Below are 22,892 nucleotides of genomic sequence, written 5' to 3'. Positions count from 1 at the left end.
ATCTTGTTGGGCAGACTGGATGGACCATGCGGGTCTTTTTCTGCCGTCATCTACTATTCCAATTTTACCTCAATACAGTATCTTCATAGCCAAGACCACATATGTATTATATTCTTTGTTAAAGAAATAAACTTCATTCTTATTTTCAAGTTTTAATGTATTAAATCCCCACATCCCCAATGGTCATTCACAGTTAATTTCCCATGTTGTAAAATTCCAGCAGAAGGAGCTGCCTTGCTGTATACACTCAAGATTGAATAGAAGATACATATGTTCTGTATTCTAACAAAGTGAGATCTGGTAAAAGAGTTCCTATTCTTGTTTGTAGTTTATCCTACAGTGTGTAATTGTGAAGATCTTGCAGCCAATGTAAGGAATGTGTGCAGCCTAGAGATGGATATTTCTTATGTAATCATGCTATAAAAAATACAGGATTTTATGAGATGTAAACATAAAATTATGTTAAGAAATATTAGTTTTATTTTTAACCAAATTTCACAGCTGAATATTTATTCTATATAAAACTTTACAGATTGTACAGTTTATATATAGCTTCAACTACTGAACAGAAAAAACTTAGGTCCCACAAATGCAAAAATACTGTACCAATTCAAAGTAGAGGCACTGTACATTTCTCCACTGGGAAAGGGAAGCAGTCAGTTACAAGTATAAATCTCCAAACTGTACAAAAATAATTTTGATTTTTTTTCATACATTCAACAGTTCTACAAACAGAGATATCCAGGTCATAACAGATATCTGCCATCAGAAAACAATATTTCAACCATGAAAGGAATGCAAAGTATGTCTATTTACAAAAGAACACTCTTGCACACCATGGGCTAGATTCAGTAAATAGCACTGAAGATTGGTGCTGAAATAAAATCGGTGTTCAACGCTACTCTATAATGGACACTCAAAGATCAGCGCCCATTACAGAATAGTGCTGAGTGTCGATTTTGACGTCCGACCTTATGTGCCAAAACTTACACCTGCTGAAACCAGGTGTAATTCCTGACACCCAATTTAGGCACACATCTCCGATATTCTAGAATACTGCGCACAAATTTTAGGAACACCCCTGATCCACCAAATAGCTCCTATGGCCACACTCCTTTTTCAGTTGTGCACCATGGGATTTGGGTGCACATTGTTATAAGAATAGCGCATAGAAAAATGTGCGTAGAAATCCAAATCGGTGCCAATTAACACCCAATTACTGGAACTAATTGGTTTGTGAGCCAATTTAGTTAGGCCCACATCTTGGATTGGCACCCAGTTTAGGGTGCCATATATAGAATCCGGGGTATATACATGTATAGTGTATAATTAAAAAAACACAGACATAAATAAGCAAAGAATTGTCTTATATAAGGTAGTTTTTGAATGACATTTGAATTTAATAGTGTGCCAAAAGAATTTAACTTATTAAATAAAGTATATTCCTAGTGAAACTAAAAATCATACACTTATGACAATAAAATGCATTTTTGGTGTAATACATTAAATGAAACCTGGAAAAGAAAAGATAAATTGGTGTATAAAATAACATTCTCACCCAGTAACATAAGTACTAAATATAGTTTAAAAAAATCAAGAAAATGCATTTATAAAATAAACCCACTACTAACAGTAATTTATAACTTAGATAATCATACAGAAGCTATTCAGTGATTCCCTAATACTGCAAAACAAGTTTTCCTCTAAAAGACAGTGGTTTGTTCTTGCTAACTGGGTAAGAATTTTACATGTTCCCAAAAAGTGGGTCAAACATTTTATCAGAACAAATCCTGAGTACAAATACACACTCATCTGGGATATGTATATCATTAAAATGTATCATTCTAGGGTTTACTTCTCTTTAAGAAAAGACTTATTTCTAAATATATTTGATTGCTTGAGGTATTTTAACCTTCTTAACAAGAAAAAGGTATTTAATCAGGTCTAACTGACTTAGGCAGTGAAAGTAAGGGATGGCTGGTACCCGTTTCAATCTTATACTGAAAAAAATAACCATTATTCCAGACTTTCCCGCCATGCAAACAACACAACACAGATTTACTTCCTCTCCATTTTCTTCTTTCTTTTCTTTGTGAATACAGTACTTGCCAGTCTCTAAAAACTGGACTCTCAAAGAGATGTCTGGTAGTGCACGCCATTAGATTAGTTTTTTGCGAGTATAAGGAGAAAGAAATTCTCCATTTTTGTAAAGATACAGTACTTTGAAATCCACTTAATGAAAGTTGGATTGTCCAATCACATTCCCAGGCTTTCAGATATATAGGTGAAATTGCTTCATGTTTTCAAATAAATTAGGGCACTTTAGAGCCACGACTGTCCTAGTAAATACAATTCCAGTGCCATTGCATTGTTCACATTTTGCCTCTTTAGAACTCATCAATTTTCTTCTGCAGATACTTTAATATGGAGTCCATTCCTTGGGCAGAGCCCCAAACTTTCTTTAACACTTCGCATTCCTTGTCATTTGCTTGTTCTAAGTCTATTTTCATAACATTACGAACAAGAGCTTTTGATTCTTCAAGTACCTATGGAAAAATAATTGCATTAGCATATTTTGTTTTACTACTTAAAAAATAAAAAATACCAATTATTATTGTGCCAAATAGTAGACCTACCAAGAACTGATTGGTCCCACATGAGGATATTCTTGATTTCTTTTTAGATATGTAAGATAGAAGTAAACATTTAAATTAGGGCTGTACTGAATATTTGTATTCAATATTATTTGGCCCTGAATAATGCCCTGAGTTTGTATTTGGCCGAATAGTGATTTAAATTCAAATATGAATAATCTGGGGCTCTATTGTGCTAAATCCTACTGAAATAAACACGTGATCGCTGATTCACGTTGCTTCTTTTATTATCTGCTGTGTGTCCATTCATTTTTGGTATTCGTATTTGAATATGCTATTTGATACAGCTCTAATTTAAACATTCTAATATAGGACCAATAATTTTCTGCCTAGATTACAGGCCAGATATAATCTGCTTTAACTTACTCATGCATAAATATAAGATACTGCCATCAATAAAAACTGTTTAAATACATGTAACTGGGAGCAGATGCACTGAGACTTGTCTCCTTCTGTACGTCTAGAATTAGTTCAGAAACTGAAGAACTTTATGCAACAAGTATAGTCAAAGTTTTGAATGTACTTCCCACAGATTTAGCGTTTAATTTTATGAATGATTTTTTTATGCATAAATCCTGTTATATGAGAGTAAAATATTAGTTAGAAAATGATCCCATGAGTTAGACACAGAAAAGAAGGTACATATTTTTTATGTATAGGCATCTACAGATGCATTTTTTGGATAAAGTAATACATTATGCATGTAGGTTATAAAATATTCCTCTATGTGCATACTTCAGCCACATACATTTATACCAGCTCCTGAACAGGTGTAAATGGATACAACTGCATTTTAGCCATGATAGTGCAGGTTTTGTGAGGCAATTATATAAAGATGCATAGGTGCCTATCATGCTTATTTTCGAAAGAGAAGGGCGCCCATTTTTCGACACAAATCGGGAGATGGGCGTCCTTCTCTTAGGGTCGCCCAAATCGGCATTTAATTGAAAGCCGATTTTGGGTGTCCTCAACTGCTTCCCGTCGCGGGGACGATCAAAGTTCCCAAGGGTGTGCCGGAGGCGTAGCGAAGGCGGGATTGGGGCATGCCTAACAAGATGGGCGTCCTCGAGCGACAATGGAAAAAAGAAGGGCGTCCCTGATGAGCACTTGGCCGACTTTATGTGATCCATTTTTTCTTACGACCAAGCCTCAAAAAGGTACCCGAACTGACTAGATGACCACCGGAGGGAATCGGGGATGACCTCCCCTGACTTCCCCAATGGTCACTAACCCCCTCCCACCCTGAAAAAAAAAAAAAACTTTAAAAACTTTTTTTGCCAGCCTGAAATGTCATTCTCAGATCCATCGCAGCAGTATGCAGGTCCCTGGTGGGGGGGGGAGAGGTATGTGTGCGTCAGCGGAGGCATAGCGATGACATGAACGTCCTTCTTTCAAACATTTTGCATGTCCTGAACTGCCCCCCCCCCCCCCCCCACAGGGACAGCCAAATTTCAAGGGAGTGAAGTGGAGGAGTGGCCTAGTGGTTAGAGCACTGGCCTTGCAATCCAGAGGTGGCCGGTTCAAATCCCACTGCTGCTACTTGTGATCCAAAATCCAAATAAATAAAGGGGATGTCAGAGGCATAGCAAAGGCATGGACATCCTTCTCACAGAAACATCCACATTTTGGACGTCCTCAACTGCCATCGCAGGGACGGAGGCATAGCAAAGGACGTCCTTCACCCATACTCTGAAAAAAAAAAAAAATGACGTCCCTGACGAGCACTTGGACGTTTTCACCTGGACTTGTATTTTTCTAAGGTTGTAGACGACTATTATACACGCAGCTTGTCTGCATGTATGAAGCTGTCTTTGGCATGTGCAGAGCAGCTACACATAATGCTTGGCTGCTCTGCACTGGCTTCCCCTCCTTAGGAAGGAAATCATGTGCAAATGAGCTAACAGCGAGCAGCTCATTTGCATGCGATTTCCTTCATGCATGCCCGTTCCTTTCCGAATTGCTAAGGGATCGGTAAGGAAAGGGCTTTTTCTGTTCAGTTAGAGCATCTGGCTGAAGGTAAGGGAGCTATGTACCTGGGAGCAATTTGAAGTCCACTGCAGTGCCCCCTGGTTGTTTCTGAGATGGGTGTCCTCGCTTTCCATTATCGCTGAAAATCAGAAACGACCAAGTCCTGGGGACGACCATCTCTAAGGTCGACCTAAATTTGATGATTTGGGCGTCTCCGACTGTATTATCGAAACGAAAGATGGACGCCCATCTTGTTTTGATAATACATGTTTCCCCGCCCCTTGCTGGAGCCGTCCTGCGAGGACGTGCCCAGGAAAACTTGGGCGTCCCTTTCGATTATGCCCCTCCACATGTCTTTTTAATTAATAGCCTCAAATTAGGTGCCTACTTGGCCTTCCAACCTAGATGACCTGTTAAAAATGACTTTCCATGTATCCAACATTTCAATTCACAGATGAATCTCTGTCAAGGGAGGAGGCATCCAAAACTGAAATATTATGCATATTTGTTCAAATTTACCAGGCATATTCTTCCAGTTAGGCCCCCTTCCCTTCTCAATCCAGCTACTGCTTTAGACCACAGCTGCTTTCAAAATCTGGCTTACAAGTATCCTGAATCCCACTCAAGACACTGCTATGCAATGGCTGTGACTCCTTTCCCTGGTGGCGGTCATTGCTGCCTTTGCAGCGTCTCCAACTCCAGCTGGCCCAACAAACAGAACTTGGGGTTTGATACACAAGTTCAAATTCTTTCAACTGGGTTACCTGCTTGGCCCCCAAAATAGTTTAAATGATGTAACAACTACAATACTATCGGCCCCTTTTACTAAAATGCATTAAGCAGTTAACATAGCTATTTGCATGAGCTAACATTTATGGCTTGACACTCAAAACATTCTAATTCCTGCCTTAACTGCATAGTTTGGAATGAGGCATGGACTGGATCTTGCAACTCATGTATGGTGACTTACTGCACGTTAACTTACAGCAGCAGGTGACAGGTGGTGTTAAGTTCATCTGCGCTATCTAGTAAGATAGCAGTTAATATACAGTAAGTTATGGTGCATTAAGTGTATGGGCATGCCTCCAAAAGTTAATGCAAAAACCCTGCAGTTACTGCATATTAAACTATCAACTTAGCTTTTCCGATATTCATATCCCTATCAGTTTAGATAGGACATATACTTGCGAAGTCCTAATAAACAGATAGTTGCTATTCAAATAACTTTTGGCTCCAGCCCCTTAAATGCCTCTCTCTCTTCCTAATGTTTAGGTAGAACATTTTTAAACAAGGATTTGTGAAGAACCCAATGATAACTGCGTAAGCCAGTGGTTCCCAAACCTGGTCCAAGAGGCACCCCAGCCAGTCAGGTTTTCAAGATATCCACAATGAATACTCATGATAGAGATTTGCATGCACTGCCTCCATTACACGCAAATCTCTCTCATGAGTATTCATTGAGGATGTCTTGAACACCTGACTGGCAGGGATGCCTCCAGCACAAGGTTTGGGAACCACTGGCATAAGCCCTTTTGAATACCGACTCCCATTAATTTATAACATACACACACACACATTACATACATTTTGGGAAGATATCTATAGATCTTTGCCTGTATCTTTTCATTTACTCTCACCAACATCTTTGTTTTCCATGACCTATTCCCTTCATTCTCTTCTTTGTTCTAATTAACATTAATTTATCTTATGTTGTTCTTTATAAAGCTTTAATTTATGAATTTTCCTCCAGCATTCTTTACTTTCTATTTTCATGCTTTTTTTTTTTTTTGCTTATGATTCATTGCCTAATTTTACAAAGTGGCGATGAGCCCGTGTGCTTATCACTCGCTAAAAAGGAAGTACCGCTGGGCAGCCCAGCGGTAGTTCCCACTCTCAGTGTTCGTCATATCCGTTGCTACAAAAAAGTGTTTATTGTAGCGCTGGTATGTACCTGGTGGTAATTGGGCAGTGGCATGTGCTGACAAGTTACCGCCAGGTTAGTGCAGGAGCCCTTACTGCTACCTCAATGGGTGGCAGTAAGGGCTCCCCCCCAAAATGGCTGCACGGCTATTTCCTGAAAAAAAGAAAGACCTACCTTGGCAGAGCAGGCGCCCTTTTGCCACAGCTTGGTAAAAGAGGCCCTATGTTTTTTAAAATTATATATTTATATCTATACACATACACACACACATTTATTAAAGCATGTTTTCAAATCACTGAATCAAGGTGAAACTTACAACTGGATTACAAGTCACAAGTTCCTTAATTCGAACCATTACTTCTTGCGTGAACGTCCCAGGCCAAAACACTTGAGATATTAATCCTTTAGCACATGCTTCCTGTGCTGTCAACTTTCGTCCACTGAACAACATTTCATTTGCCTACAAAAACAAAAGATAAAACAAAAATCTGACACAGAATGTAACAAAACCATAACATCAATCTGTGCTAATTATTTATTTAGGGGGCTTTTACCACCTCTGTTCCAATCAGTGGCACTTTTTTCATAAAACAATTTAACAAGAGGTTGTCAATTTCTGCAGCTCTCTTCAACTTATCACTGGTTATAAAAAAAGTTTGGTCATGAAATATAACACTATTTAGTATTTTGCAGATAACAGGAGCCTACAAAAGTGGCATTCAGGGTATTGTTCATAGAATCTACTGCAGTCTAGAAATCAAGGATATCAAAGAACACAGTAACAGAAAGTGAATGATACATACCTGTAGCAGGTGTTCTCCGAGGACAGCAGGCTGATTGTTCTCACGACTGGGTTGACGTCCACGGCAGCCCCCACCAACCGGAACAAAACTTCGCGGGCGGTCCCACACGCAGGGCACGCCCACCGCGCATGCGCGGCCGTCTTCCCGCCCGTGCGTGACCGTTCCCGCTCAGTTGAATGACAAGCAAAAATGATCAAACGCAACTCCAAAGGGGAGGAGGGAGGGTAGGTGAGAACAATCAGCCTGCTGTCCTCAGAGAACACCTGCTACAGGTATGTATCATTCACTTTCTCCGAGGATAAGCAGGCTGCTTGTTCTCACGACTGGGGTATCCCTAGCTCTCAGGCTCACTCAAAACAAGAACCCAGGTCAATTGAACCTCGCAACGGCGAGGGCATAACAGAAATTGACCTACGAAGAACAACTAACTGAGAGTGCAGCCTGACCAGAATAATTCGGGTCCTGGAGGGTGGAGTTGGATTTACACCCCAAACAGATTCTGCAGCACCGACTGCCCGAACCGACTGTCGCGTCGGGTATCCTGCTGGAGGCAGTAATGTGATGTGAATGTGTGGACAGATGACCACGTCGCAGCCTTGCAAATCTCTTCAATAGTGGCTGACTTCAAGTGAGCCACCGACGCTGCCATGGCTCTGACACTATGAGCCGTGACATGGCCCTCTAGAGTCAGCCCAGCCTGGGCATAAGTGAAGGAAATGCAATCTGCTAGCCAATTGGAGATGGTGCGTTTCCCGACAGCGACCCCTATCCTGTTAGGGTCGAAAGAAACAAACAATTGGGCGGACTGTCTGTGGGGCTGTGTCCGCTCCAAGTAGAAGGCCAATGCTCTCTTGCAGTCCAATGTGTGCAACTGACGTTCAGCAGGGCGGGTATGCGGTCTGGGAAAGAATGTTGGCAAGACAATTGACTGGTTAAGATGGAACTCCGACACCACCTTCGGCAGGAACTTTGGGTGGGTGCGGAGCACTACTCTGTTGTGATGAAATTTGGTATACGGAGCATGAGCTACCAGGGCTTGAAGCTCACTGACCCTACGAGCTGAAGTAACTGCCACCAAGAAAATGACCTTCCAGGTCAAGTACTTCAGATGGCAGGTATTCAGTGGCTCAAAAGGAGGTTTCATCAGCTGGGTGAGGACAACGTTGAGATCCCATGACACTGCAGGAGGCTTGATAGGGGGCTTTGACAAAAGCAAGCCTCTCATGAATCGAACGACTAAAGGCTCTCCAGAGATGGCTTTACCTTCCACACGATAATGGTAAGCACTAATCGCACTAAGGTGATTCCTTACTGAGTTGGTCTTGAGGCCAGACTCTGATAAGTGCAGAAGGTATTCAAGCAGGTTCTGTGCAGGGCAAGAACGAGGTTCTAGGGCCTTGCCCTCACACCAAACGACAAACCTCCTCCACTTGAAAAAGTAACTCTTTTTAGTGGAATCCTTCCTAGAGGCAAGCAAGACACGGGAGACACCCTCAGACAGACCCAACGCAGTGAAATCTACGCCCTCAACATCCAGGCAGTGAGAGCCAGAGACTGAAGGTTGGGGTGCAGCAACGCTCCGTCGTTCTGCGAAATGAGAGTCGGAAAACACTCCAATCTCCACGGTTCTTCGGAGGACAACTCCAGAAGAAGAGGGAACCAGATCTGACAGGGCCAAAAGGGCGCAATCAGAATCATGGTGCCACGGTCTTGCTTGAGCTTCAGTAAGGTCTTCCCCACCAAAGGTATGGGAGGATAAGCATACAGGAGGCCGGTCCCCCAATGAAGGAGAAAGGCATCCGACGCTAGCCTGCCGTGTGTCTGAAGTCTGGAACAGAACAGAGGCAGCTTGTGGTTGGTCCGAGAGGCGAAAAGGTCCACCGAGGGGGTGCCCCACTCTCGGAAGATCTTGCGTACCACTCTGGAATGGAGCGACCACTCGTGCAGTTGCATGACTCTGCTCAGTCTGTCGGCCAGACTGTTGTTTACGCCTGCCAGGTATGTGGCTTGGAGGAGCATGCTGAACTGGCATGCCCAACGGCTTCCTGACACAGGGGGCGAGATCCGGTGCCCCCCTGCTTGTTGATGTAATACATTGCAACCTGATTGTCTGTCCGAATTTGGATAATTTGACAGGACAGCCGATCTCTGAAAGCCTTCAGTGCGTTCCAGATCGCTCGGAGCTCTAGGAGGTTGATCTGAAAATCCTTTTCCTGGAGGTACCACAGTCCCTGGGTGTGAAGCCCATCGACATGAGCTCCCCACCCCAGGCGAGATGCATCCGTCGTCAGCACCTTCGTGGGCTGTGGAATTTGGAATGGACGTCCCAGGGTCAAATTGGTCCGAATGGTCCACCAGTGCAGTGAAGTGCGGCAACTGGTGGAGAGGTGGATTACATCTTCTAGATTCCCGGTGGCTTGAAACCACTGGGAAGCTAGGGTCCATTGAGCAGATCTCATGTGAAGACGAGCCATGGGAGTCACATGAACTGTGGAGGCCATATGACCCAGAAGTCTCAACATCTGCCGAGCTGTGATCTGCTGAGACGCTCTGGTCTGGGAAGCCAGGGCCAGGAGGTTGTTGGCCCTCGCTTCGGGAAGGAAGGCCTGAGCCGTCTGAGTATTCAGCAGAGCTCCTATGAATTCCAGAGACTGGGCTGGCTGGAGATGGGACTTTGGGTAATTTATCACAATCCCCAGCAGCTCCACGAGGTGAATAGTGCACTGCATGGACCGGAGAGCTCCTGCCTCCGAGGTGTTCTTGACCAGCCAATTGTCGAGATATGGGAACACGTGCACCCCCAGCTTGCGTAGATACGCCGCTACCACCACGAGGCACTTTGTAAACACCCGTGGGGCAGAGGCGAGCCCAAAGGGCAGCACACAATACTGAAAGTGCCGTGTGCCCAGGCGGAATCTGAGATACTATCTGTGAGCTGGCAGTATCGGGATGTGAGTGTATGCGTCCTTTAAATCCAGGGAACATAGCCAATCGTTTTTCTGAATCATTGGCAGAAGGGTGCCCAAGGAAAGCATCCTGAACTTTTCTTTGACCAGGAATTTGTTCAGGCCTCTCAGGTCTAGGATGGGACGCATCCCCCCTGTTTTCTTTTCCACAAGGAAGTACCTGGAATAGAATCCCTGCCCTTCCTGCCCGGGTGGTACGGGCTCGACCGCATTGGCGCTGAGAAGGGCAGAGAGTTCCTCTGAAAGTACCTGCTTGTGATGGGAGCTGAAGGATTGAGCTCCCGGAGGACAATTTGGTGGAGGGGAGGCCAAATTCAGGGCGTATCCGCACCGCACTATTTGGAGAACCCACTGGTCGGAGGTTATGAGAGGCCACCTTTGGTGAAAAAATTTTAACCTCCCTCCGACCGGCAGATCGTCCGGTATGGACACTTTGAGGGCGGCTATGTTCCCATGGATCCAGTCAAAAGCCCGTCCCCGGCTTTTGCTGTGGAGGCGCAGGGGGCTACTTAGGCGCACGCTGTTGACGAGAACGAGCGCGCTGGGACTGTCCCTGTGCCTGACGAGGCCTTCGGGCCGGCTGGGTGTACCTACGCTTGGTAAAGGCATAGGGCGCAGCCTGCCAGGCCCGGGAAAAACGTCCACCTGCTGAGGTGGATGCTGAAGGCGCCCGGTGGGAGAGCTTGTCGAGGGCGGTTTCCCGCTGATGCAGTTGGTCCACCAGCTGCTCGACCTTCTCGCCAAAAATATTATCCCCCCGGCAAGGGACGTCGGCCAGTCTCTGCTGGGTGCGGTTGTCCAGGTCAGAGGCACGCAGCCATGAGAGCCTGCGCATCACTATACCTTGGGCCGCAGCATGAGATGCCACGTCGCAGGTGTCATATATACCCCTGGGCAGGAACTTTCTGCACGCTTTCAGCTGCCTGACCACCTCCTGAAAAGGCCTGGACTGCTCCGGCGGAAGCTTGTCAACCAGGTCCGCCAGTTGCTTCACATTATTCCGCATGTGGATGCTTGTGTAGAGCTGGTAAGACTGGATGCGGGTCACGAGCATGGAAGATTGGTAGGCCTTCCTCCCAAACGAATCCAGAGTGCGAGACTCCCGCCCTGGGGGAGCCGAGGCGGTATCCCTCGAACTCCGTGCCCTCTTGAGAGCAGAGTCCACGACCGCCGAGTCATGAGGCAATTGGGGCCGCATTAACTCTGGGTCCGAGTGGATTCTGTATTGGGACTCTGCTTTCTTGGGGATGGTGGGATTAGATAGTGGTCTCAACCAGTTCCGAAGCAGTGTCTCTTTGAGGACATTGTGCAACGGCACCATGGAGGACTCTCTAGGTGGTGATGGATAGTCGAGGACCTCGAGCATCTCAGCCCTCGGCTCATCCACAGAGACCACGGGAAAGGGAATGCAAATAGACATATCCCTGACAAAGGAGGCAAAGGAGAGGCTCTCAGGTGGCGAGAGCTTTCTCTCTGGTGAAGGAGTGGGGTCGGAGGGAAGGCCCACAGACTCCTCTGAGGAGAAATATCTGGGGTCCTCCTCCTCCCCCCACGAGGCCTCTTCCTCGGTGTCGGACATGAGCTCGTGCAGCTCAGTCCTCAACCGGGCCCGGCTCGACGTCGAGGCACCGAGGCCTCGGTGGCGTCGTCGAGCGGTGAACTCCCGCGCCGGCGTGGATGAAGCTCCCTCCATCGACGTCGACTCCACTTGCATGGCGGTCGAGACCGGCGCCGCAAGCGGCGTCGGCGTCAAAGGCCTCAGCACCGGGCTAGAGCACGCCGGCGCCACAGTCAACGGCGCCGAGGGCGCAAGCACCCCCGGCGCCGGCACAGTCTGGCGCATCAGCCCTTCCAGAATCCCCGGAAGGATGGCTCGGAGGCACTCGTCCAGGCCTGCTGTCGGGAAAGGCGAGGGGGCCGGTAGAGGCGTCGGTGCCGGAAGCTGTTCGGGTCCAGGAGACTGCACCGAAGTGCTGGCACCCTGACGTGGCAGTACCTCTACTACAGAGGGGGACCTCTCCTCTCGACACTGCCTCGGCGTCGACTCATCTCCGGCGCCGGGAGCCAGATGCATCGTGGGCGACCGATGACGGTGTTTCTTCGCCTTTTTGCGGTGCCCGTCATCGGCGCTTGGTGGAATTGAGGAGGAGGAGGTCGATCCCCCATCGGCCTCGAGGGACCGGGTCCGACAGGGTTCGGTCCCAAGGGCCCTGGGTAGAGGGAGTGACCGGGGCCGATTGCCCACGTGGCCTCTCACCCCTGCCTTCACCGGGGGACCGGCGGGCCGACGGGACCTGTGCTCCTGGGGTCGATGCCATCGGTGCCGATTTCGTGGACATCGATACCGGTACCGAAGAACCGGCTGTCGATACCGATGCCGTCGAAGTCGACGTCGAGGGGCCGGCGCAAGTTCCAAAAAGACGGTCCCGAAGAACTTGCCTCGCTACCTGTGTCCGTTTCCGGAGACCGAGACACAAAGTACACGTCTTGGTGTCGTGCTCCGGCCCGAGGCACTGGAGGCACCAAGCGTGAGTGTCGGTCTGCGAGATATGCCGGCCGCACCGACCACACTTTTTAAATCCACTCGGGACCTTCGAGGACATCGACGGAAAAATCGCGTCGGCGAAGTCAAAGTCGTCGATGGTGGCGGTAAAATTCACACCTCGAAAATAAATCGACTGCGCGGCCACAAGGCCGCAACGCGACGCCCCCGCTAAGAGACGAGGGAAAAAACAAAGTTCAGCGTTTTTTTTTTAACTAAATAGAAAAAAACGGAGAACCACGAGAAAAAAGAGAAAAAAAGAGAAAATTCGCGGCGAAAGCGCGATCTGGTTTCCGGGGCTGACAGAGAGAGAGAGAGACGAACACGGCTCTCTCCAGCGCGGAAAAGAAAAGTCTGAGCGGGAACGGTCACGCACGGGCGGGAAGACGGCCGCGCATGCGCGGTGGGCGTGCCCTGCGTGCGGGACCGCCCGCGAAGTTTTGTTCCGGTTGGTGGGGGCTGCCGTGGACGTCAACCCAGTCGTGAGAACAAGCAGCCTGGTTGTCCTCGGAGAATGAGAAAACCTAGGACAAATATAATTTAATTCATTCTCTTAAATTCACAATCATAAACTGATATTTTAATTCATGTAAGAACCTTTATGAATAAGAGAAAAAGCAGGAAATACTTTTTAATGACAAGGGTGGGAGATGCCCGGAATGTTCTTCAGTGGAAATCAGTGGAATTCAAAAAGGCATAGGATAAAAGAGGATCACTACAAGGCATGAAGATATTACTACTTTTACTATTATTTAACATTTCTAAAGCGTTACTAGGGTTACGCAGCGCTGTACAATTTAACATAGAAGGACAGTCCCTGCTCAAAGAGCTTACAATAAGAAAATTATAGAGCATTTCCACTCACAATAAAATTTAAATAACGGGGAGGCACGTGACGCTATGTACCGGAGCGGTCGATGTTAGACTAGCTCCAGGTACCTCCTTGCAATTCCCGCCGAATCAACTTCTAAAAACGACGTGAGCCTATACATTTGCCAGCGGAAGGCTGCCACACTAAGATACCGCTGTCGAAAGAGAGATTGGAGACAACTATGGCGACGAAATCGCTAAAAAAAGACAGAGACAAAATGGCGGCCCCAGCAAGCCCGCCAATCTCTGCAGTCGGGTCGGCATGGGCGGCGGAGATCGTGGGAGAGGTAACGACCGCGATGGAGGCGATCCTAGATAAAAAATTAGAAGGCTTAAATTCAAAGTTGGAGGGATTACAACACCATATGGCGCAACTGAGTCAAGACCTTGTAGCACACCAACAACGCACGGGGGCCCTGGAAGACCGAACAGGAATCGTGGAAGAAAAATGTGCCAAACTTCAAAAGCTGGTAGAAGAACAAGCTGAGAAACTCGAGGATCTAGAAAATAGATCCCGACGTAATAACTTATGCTTCGTTGGGCTCCCAGAAGAAATCAGCGACAAAGATCTACGTGCTTTTCTTGAAACATGGCTGATGAAAGAACTGAAATTGAACACAGAGATGGGCCCTTTGCAAATTGAGAGAGCGCACCGAATGGGGATACAAAGATTGGGTGACGCCAGACCCAGAATAGTTATCTGCCGTCTCCTTAATTTTGCCCAAAAAACAGCGATACTGCAAGCTATGAGAGGAGGTATGGCTCTTAGATATAACAATCAAAAAATTCTTTGCTTCCAGGACTATTCGGCGGCAGTTGCAGCGAAGAGAAGGAGCTTTTCACCAATTTGCTCCCAACTGGTCCAACATAAGGTTAAATTTGCCTTGCTTTATCCAGCGAAATTACGGGTAACCCATCAGTCCACTACGAAAACCTATGAAACAGCACAAGCAGCGCAAGACTTTGTGAAACAGCTGCTGCAGACGGGAGATGAATAAGGAAGTTGAAGGAATAAGCTACAATTGAAAATCATCCACTGAAATGTAAAAAGTTACTTTGGCATGGCGGTAAGCGGAGACAATTGTAATACACAAAACAACTCAAACAAGCCTAAAAGTGTGGGCTGCTGATGACCCCAGGGCAAAAGACTCGAGGAGCACTACCAGGCAGATCATCTAATAGGAGCTAATTTGTTGTTACAGATCAATGGGCAATGGAGAAGCCATCTAAAACTTTGTAGACTTGATGTTTTCAGCTATACTGTCCCAGCGGGAGGGTTTTGCTGTATGTAAGAGCAAGTTTGGACATATATGAGGAGACAGCATACTAATATGGAGGTAACGGCCGAAGTGTTTCGGGGAGCTGCAGGAGGGAAAGAGCTTGTTATAAGAGGATTAAGGATTACAGGAAACAAATGCTTCTGGCTTGAAGAATATCCACAGTACAAATGGCTTAATTGACAGAACTAAGACAACAGAGTAAATGATGATTGCCCCAGCAGTTGTGATGAGCACAAGGGAGGAGAAACACAGTTTGTTAAAGTAAGAAGATATGACAACAAGCGGAAGGGAGCTGAAATAAATGTTTTTATTGCTCCCATATTTCATTGAGGTTTTACAGAACTGGTAGAATAACTTAAGAATGTTTGAAATAGTAGATCTGTTTGACAGTTATAGAAATTGTAAGAAGGTTCACATGATTTGTTAAAATTTGCAGGACAACATATGAGAAAATCTTAAACTTTAAAATTGGGGAATAGGGAGATAATGGGACTATAAAAAAAACTTTTACATACAAATATGAGAACACAAATTAATAAATGTTTAAGAGACGGGAAATAGCAAGGGGGGGGGTCACACGTGACTGGTTCCTCGGAGGGGAAGTAGGAGGGAAGACAAAGGGGGATGGGAAGGGGGATATGGGAGGAGAAGGGGGGGGGGTTCAAGGGAATGGGATGCAGACGCTAGCAGGAAGGAAAACTCAAGGGGAAAACTGGAGCACTACAGAGGTAAAGAGAAATAAGAAAACATCAACCCAAGGGAGGACTTGGTACAAACAGCACATTGAAGTAGCTGAGGGAGGCCATGGGCTGGGGTGGCCTCTGTCAGAAGATAAAAGGTTTCGATGGCAAATAGGATGTTTCTATGTCCCTTAAATGATTAAAATAGTAACCTGGAATGTGGGTGGTATTAACTCACCCATTAAGAGATCAAAAATCTTGAAATATCTGCAAAGAATTCACGTAGACACAGCCCTTTTACAGGAAACACATCTCTCAGACAAGGAACATGAAAAACTGGCCAGATGGTGGGTAGGAAATTGTGTAGCCTCACCAGCTAAAGGGAAAAAGGGAGGAGTAGCCATCTTAATCAGGAAAGGGCTGGTGACAGAATTGAGTGATGTAACTAAAGATCAAGAGGGGCGATATATTTTTGGTAAGGCAATAATAGCAAGACAGCAGGTACTATTAGGCAGTATATATGCCCCGAATCAGTTTGAGGCTCCATTTTATAAAAGCCTGGTGGATACACTTACTAAGGTAGATCCCATCCCAATGGTGCTAGGAGGGGACTTTAATATGGTGTGTGACCCAGAAATGGATAAGTCTCAGCCCCCTCCCAAGTTACGGCATTGGCCCTCGAAAGGGCTGCCCAATCTCTGCACTGTATTGGATCTGCTAGATGTATGGAGAGTATTACATCCGCAGGATAGGGACTATACTCACTTGTCAAGGGCACATAACACTCAATCGAGGATAGATTACATACTGATGTCCCGATCACTGATGGGAGGGGTTAGAGAGGCCATTTCAGATCACGCAGAAGTTTGGGTGAACTGGCAGCCATTGGGGATGGAGGAAAAAATGCGCTGGTGGTCTTTTCCGAGCTATCTAGTTAAAGATATGGGTTTCAAAGAGAGACTGCTAGCTGTTTGGACTGAATATAAAGTCAACAATGAATATTCAGTTGAGAGTGCCTCCTCTTACTGGGAAGCAGCCAAGGCTGTTATGAGAGGAGAAATGATCAGCTATGTCAGTCACTACAAAAAAGCTAGGGATAAAGAGATTTTGAGATTAGAGGCCCATGTACGTAGCTTACGGAGAAGACTGGGAGAAAACCCAAACGTTCATACTAGGAAGGAGCTTCTAGGGGCACAGGTTACTTTAAACACATTAATTCATGAACGTGAGGTGAAATCACAAACCTACTATAAATTCCAATTATATAAATTTGGGGGCAAAGGCGGGAAGATGATGGCGCGACTGATAGCTCGGAAACAGGCCACTCGCATAGTAGCAGCCTTGAAAGATCAGACAGGTAAACTTTGCCATTCAGACTCTGAGGTTCGAGATATTTTTCAAAACTTTTATCAGCAATTATATGCAGAAAGGGATAACTCAGGCCTGGAAAGTACTTTATATTTGGACAATCTGGATTCTCTGACTGATAGGCAGAGAGAACAGCTTAATGCCCCTATATCTATTGATGAGGTGGGATGGGCCATTGGAAGCAGTCAATCAGGGAAAACACCTGGGCCGGATGGTTTAAAGATAGAGTTTTATAAATTGATGGGAGAGGCCATTTTACCACCGATGGTTGAAGCTTATAATGAATGGGTAGAGAAAGGGTCACTACCAGACCAACTGAATATAGCTCATATAATATTAATTCCGAAGCCTAAAAGAGATGTCACTGCCTGAGTCTTATAGACCCATATCACTTTTGAACTGTGAAGTTAAAATTTTCGCAAAGACACTGGCAAACAGAATGAGTCGGGTGTTGCCAAGAATTGTGCATGAAGCCCAGGTGGGCTTTGTTAAGGCCGAGCGGTATCTAAGAATCTTAGACGAATTTAACTCTCTTTGGAACAGATTGGTAGGGCAAATAGATCAGCACTCATAGTAAGCTTTGACGCAGAAAAAGCTTTCGACCGTGTAAGATGGGATTTTCTGTTTACAGTGTTGGAAAAATATGGATTCGACGGATGGTTTTTGGGAGCGGTTAAATCACTGTATTCTTCACCAAAAGCGAGAGTGATGGTGAATGGTAACTGCTCAGAAAAAGTGGGGATAGAGAGGGGCACTCGTCAAGGTTGCCCCTTGTCGCCGTTATTGTTCGCACTGTATTTGGATCCATTGATAAGAGAGGTATATTCCAATGCAGACATTCATGGTGTAACTTTGGGTACAGTGAAGTTCAAATTGGCAGCCTTCGCTGACGATTTATTAGTTGTGATCACGAAGCCAGAGACATCGTTGCCAACTTTATTAGAGGTATTTCAAAAATTCGGGGATTTCTCTGGTCTCAAATTAAATCTGGAGAAATCAGAGGCATTGGCTACTGATGAAGCGATTAATAGAAATTGGCCTGGGACCTTCCCATTGCGGTGGGCAGGTGGACACTTCCGTTATTTAGGTATTTTGTTATCCATGAAGACTAGGGACCTTTATAAACTTAATATACAACAACTACTGGCGCAAACCAAACAGCAGCTGGAAAAATGGGAAGCATTGCCGCTCTCCCTGATAGGTCGGTTGGGGCTCATACGTATAGTCATTCTCCCTCGCTGGTTATACGTCATGCAAACCCTCCCCCTTCGGCTGTTGAATAAAGACCTGGCGAATTTCTACCGACTGGTAGTGAGATTCTGCTGGGTGAATAAAAAGGCGAAACTTAAATTCCAGCTGTTGTGGGGGGGCTGGTCACAGGGGGGACTAGGCTTGCCTAATGTGAAACTTTATAATATACCAACCTAACAAGAGGAGTTTGATTAATATATATGTAGTTAGTTTGGAGGTGTCCCTTTAAATTGGTGGAAAAAAGTTCTTTCACCCCATATGTAATATATATCTAACAAATGGAACCTCAAACCTCCTAACAAGGAACAATACCAAAGTATTACCAATCCCTTGTATAAACAGGAGTAGGTTAATATCATAGGTTCCTATTTAAGGAAGAAAAAGAGAAAAAAACCCCAACGCAAAAACTCATGCTACATGAGAAAACCGTATGGGATAAAAAAAACTCTCTTTCCCTCTTAAAAAATATATATAAATTATAAATTAAACGGACACCAAAAAACCAAACTACCCAAAACTGACCCCAGCCAGAAAAAAGACTACCTAAAGAAGCCCCCCTGGGAGGAAAAAGCCTGAAGTTCAATTAAAGATAACATAAAGCCTCAGATAAATATTTAAAAAACCTTCTCTATCCTACCAAAATATACAGCAAACATGCCCAACACCCATGGCCACGGGTTTACTTAACTTAATCCAGGCGTAACAGCTTCAGGAAAATTTCGATCAAAAATCCCCCCCAAAGGACTCCGGAGCCTTACAGAACTTCTGCAACGGCGAAAAAAACGCCGACCCTTCAACAAGAACGCCTTGTTTCGCCAACCTCGTGGCTGCTTCAGGAAGGGCGCTTCACATCCATCTGGAAAAATAAAGCCAAATTTACACTGAAAACTAAAGCTCAGTCGTATGGATCCCAAAGATGGTGCAGGAGCAAGTACTCCAGATCTAATTGAGTTTTTTAAAGAAACGTGTCGAGACGTCATGACGTCATAGCGTCATTGCGTTGCATGTCCAATCCTGATGTCCAAAAGGCGAAGGAAACCACACCTCCCCAACAGCACCTCATTAATAATAAGCATTCCACTCGATATTTCTATTTAATCCTTGAGGAGCAACTGTTTTAAGTAAATAGATCCAATGTTGTTCCTTACGCCATAGAATTGTTTTTAAATCCCCCCCCTCTCTTACCCATGAGCACTTGATCAATGATCATACACTGTAACTGGTTGAACCGATGTTGAGCTTGTTCACAATGACGAGTCATAGGTGCTTCCATCTTGGCATTAGTAATACAATGCCTATGTTCTATAACCCTTGTTTTAAACTGGCGAGTGGTATGACCTATATAGAGCAAATTGCACGGACACCGAAAAAGATAGACCACGTTTTTTGATTCACACGTGGTTCTATATTTTAATTTGTAAGTCTTGCCATCCGTGGACTTAAATTCTGTACTTTCGACTGTTATAGAACAAATGGAACAATGTCCACATTTCTGATGATATCCCTCTAGTTGATTGCCCCAGCAGTTGTGATAAGCACAAGGGAGGAGAAACAGTTTGTTAAAGTAAGAAGATATGACAACAAGCGGAAGGGGGGGGGGGGGGGCAGAGCACTTACCACCACTCATTGAGGTGGAGGATAAGGGCTCCTGTCTTCGCTGCCCGAATACCGCCTCACTAAAAAATACTGGCCGATTTCTATTGCTGGCACCTGTGGTGGGCCGGTGGTAGCTCCACATTATAATGCAATAAGACTGCATTAGGTTTACTGTCACTTTGCAAAAGGGTCCCTTATTTGCTATCATTTACTATGTTAAAATATTGGCTTTTTATTAAAATTAGATTCATTAATATTATATAATTTTGTATTTTTTATGTTTCTAGTGAACCATTCATTGTAACAGTCCATGTGAAACAAACCTAAAAAATTACTTTTTCTTTAATCTTTTACGGCCCTGTTTACTAAGGTGCACTAGCGTTTTTAGTGTGTGCTATCAGTGTAGACGCCCATAGGAATATTATGGGCATCTACATGGTTAGCGTGCACTAAAAAGGCTAAAGCGCCTCTACTGCAGCTTAGTAAATAGGGTCCTTTAAATGCTACTCTATCAAATAATATGAAATGCCTAATTTAGACATTTCAAAATATACTTAAATTAAGTGGTGCTATATGTATAGCTAGTATAAATTATCAGGTCAATATTGAGCCGGCGGTGGCCAATGTTTTTAATAAATGCTGATCACCGCAAGCTAATTTAGACCAGGGGCGTAGCCAGACCTTGTGGTGGGAGGGGGCCAGGGCCCGAGGTGGGGGGGGCACATTTTGGTCTGCCGCCCCACTGCCTCGCCGCCCTGCTGCTCCTCACCCACTGCCACAGCAAATACATTTTCTTCGGTTTGTTTTAAATTTACTACTTAGTAGCTTCATTGCGTGTCCCCTAATCTTAGTGTTTTGGAAAGAGTAAAGAAGCAATTCACGTCTACCCATTCCACTCCACTCAGTATTTTATAGACCTCTATCATATCCCCTCAGTTGTCTCTTCTCCAAGCTGAAGAGCCCTAGCTGCTTTAGCGTTTCCTCATAGGGAAGTCATCCCATCCCCTTTATCATTTTTGTTACCCTTCTCTGTACCTTTTCTAATTCTGCGGGGAACGGTAAGAGCGCTGTAAGTAATGCTCAAATTCATAAGCTCTTGCATGATAAGAAAAATTACAAGAGGACCTTATGAGACTAGGAGATCGGGCGTCTAAATGGCAGATCATGTTTAATGTGAGCAAGTGTAAAGTGATGCATGTGGGAAAGAGGAACCCGAATTATAGCTATGTCATGCAAGGTTCCACGTTAGGAGTCACGGATCAAGAAAGGGATTTAGGCGTCCAGGGCCGGTCTTAAGGCGAGGCGACCGCATAGGGCCCCGCGGTCAAGGGGGCCCCGCGCGGCACGCCTCCTTCCTGCCCTCGGCCCGAACGGCAGCCCTCCTCTGCTCTGTCCCCCCCCCCCCCCCACGCAAGAGTGTTGAACCTGTCCTTTTCCTTTCAGTAGCACGAGCGACATGAAGACACTGCTTCAAGTTCTCCCTTTCCTCTTCACACAGTGTCCGTCCCACCTTTACAATGATGTATTTCCTGTTCCCGTGAAGGCGGGACGGACACTGTGTGAAGACAGGGAAGGGAGAACTTGAAGCTGGCGAGCTTGGTAGCACAGCTCCCTCGATCAGGTGTTCTCGGCGGCCGCCTGCTGCTGTTGCCTGTGTTGCGGGCTCCTGCTCCTGTTCCTGCCGTGCCGCAGGTTTGTGAGGAGACCCCGCTGGATCCCGAGACTCATGGTGAGGACGGAGAGACCCTTCTTCAGGATCGCGCGAGTTCCCGCCAGGCGCATCGCAGGTGTTCTGGGGAGATCTGGCCTGATACATGGGGAGGGGGCTGCAGGGGGAGAGATGCACACGGAGGAGCGATGCGAGTGGAGATGAGGAGTGCGATTCTCCTAGAGGACGGATGGGAGTTGGGTGCACGCAGAGGACTGATATGAATGGGATGCATGCAGACGACTGATGGGAAGTGGGGTGCTCAGGGGTTGGAAGTGGGGTTCACGCAGAGGACTGATGTGAGTGGGGTACATACGGAAAACTGATGTGAGTGGGGTGCAAGCAGATGACTGATATGAATAAATGAGGTGCATGGAGGGTGCATGCAGAGGACTGATGTCAGTGGGGTGCATGAGGGTGGAAGTGGGGTGCATACAGAGGACTGACGTCAGAAGGGTACATTGGAGGGTGGGGAGTAGAGTGCATGCAGAGGACTTCTGTGAATGGAGTGCATGTGGGGTATTGCTGCATGCTGAGTCTGACTTCTTGAGGTAACTTTATCTGTTGTGTCATGTGTTTTTCATGTGTGATCAAGGTGCAGTATTCTGCTAGCGTGTAGTACTTGCAGCCTTTTTTGTTTTGTTTCACTAGGTTGTGTACTGGTGTTTTAGAGCCCGGTGTAATTATAGTGCTGCCTTTCCACGCATAAGGTTGTAGCTCGTCCTGTCCTTGGAATTAGTGCTGTTATGGTTTGGTAAGGTTATGAGTGTGTTTTTGCACAAGTTTGTGTATAGTGTTTTGCAATGGAGAGATTGTGTGTTGGCCTTACTGAGGTGGCACCAAGACATCAGAAAGGGTGTAGAGACTAAATCATGACACACTACCTCTTGAAGGATCTATATATGGTCATTAATAAAAGGAGCTCATTGTGAACACTATCCACCCTAAAAAAGTGTTTTGTGGCTCTACATGAGAATTGTGATATGATCCCTTGTTTCATATTGTTGACGGTCTGCATTTTCCATATGGGCGGTATATTGGTGTATTAGGGTTTGCCCAGTGTAATATTTATGGTACAGTAAGGTTCTGAGTGTGTTTTTGCACAAATTTGTGCATAGTGTTTTGTAGTTGAGCGATTGTGGTTAGTATATGCTTTGAGCAACCACTTTATTCTTTGACATATGATACATATCTAATATCTAAAATTCTTTGACATATGATACATATCTAATATCTAAATGTAATTAAAGGTATTAATTGTCAATGGGGTGGAGCTAGGTGGGGC

General features: G+C 45.5%; 1 protein-coding gene across 5 annotated transcripts in view; it reads right to left on the bottom strand.

Annotated features, from left to right (window-relative positions):
• Positions 1-486: 486 nt before the first annotated feature.
• CDYL (chromodomain Y like) overlaps positions 487-22,892 on the bottom strand; it is a 313,720-nt gene continuing 291,314 nt past the window's right edge. For all 5 annotated transcript variants that reach the window (XM_030208727.1, XM_030208718.1, XM_030208709.1 and 2 more), the window contains 2 exons: positions 6,860-7,003; positions 487-2,546 (listed from right to left, as the gene is read on the bottom strand). In XM_030208727.1, coding sequence (XP_030064587.1) covers positions 2,388-2,546; positions 6,860-7,003 — 303 coding nt within the window. In that variant the 3' untranslated portion in view covers positions 487-2,387. The remainder of the gene's footprint in view (positions 2,547-6,859; positions 7,004-22,892) is intronic.

This window comes from Microcaecilia unicolor, chromosome 1 (assembly GCF_901765095.1).
Source record: "Microcaecilia unicolor chromosome 1, aMicUni1.1, whole genome shotgun sequence".
NCBI classification, from domain to species: Eukaryota; Metazoa; Chordata; class Amphibia; order Gymnophiona; family Siphonopidae; genus Microcaecilia; species Microcaecilia unicolor.
Note: the sequence above shows the minus strand (reverse complement) of the source record. Positions and strands in the feature narration are given on the sequence as shown.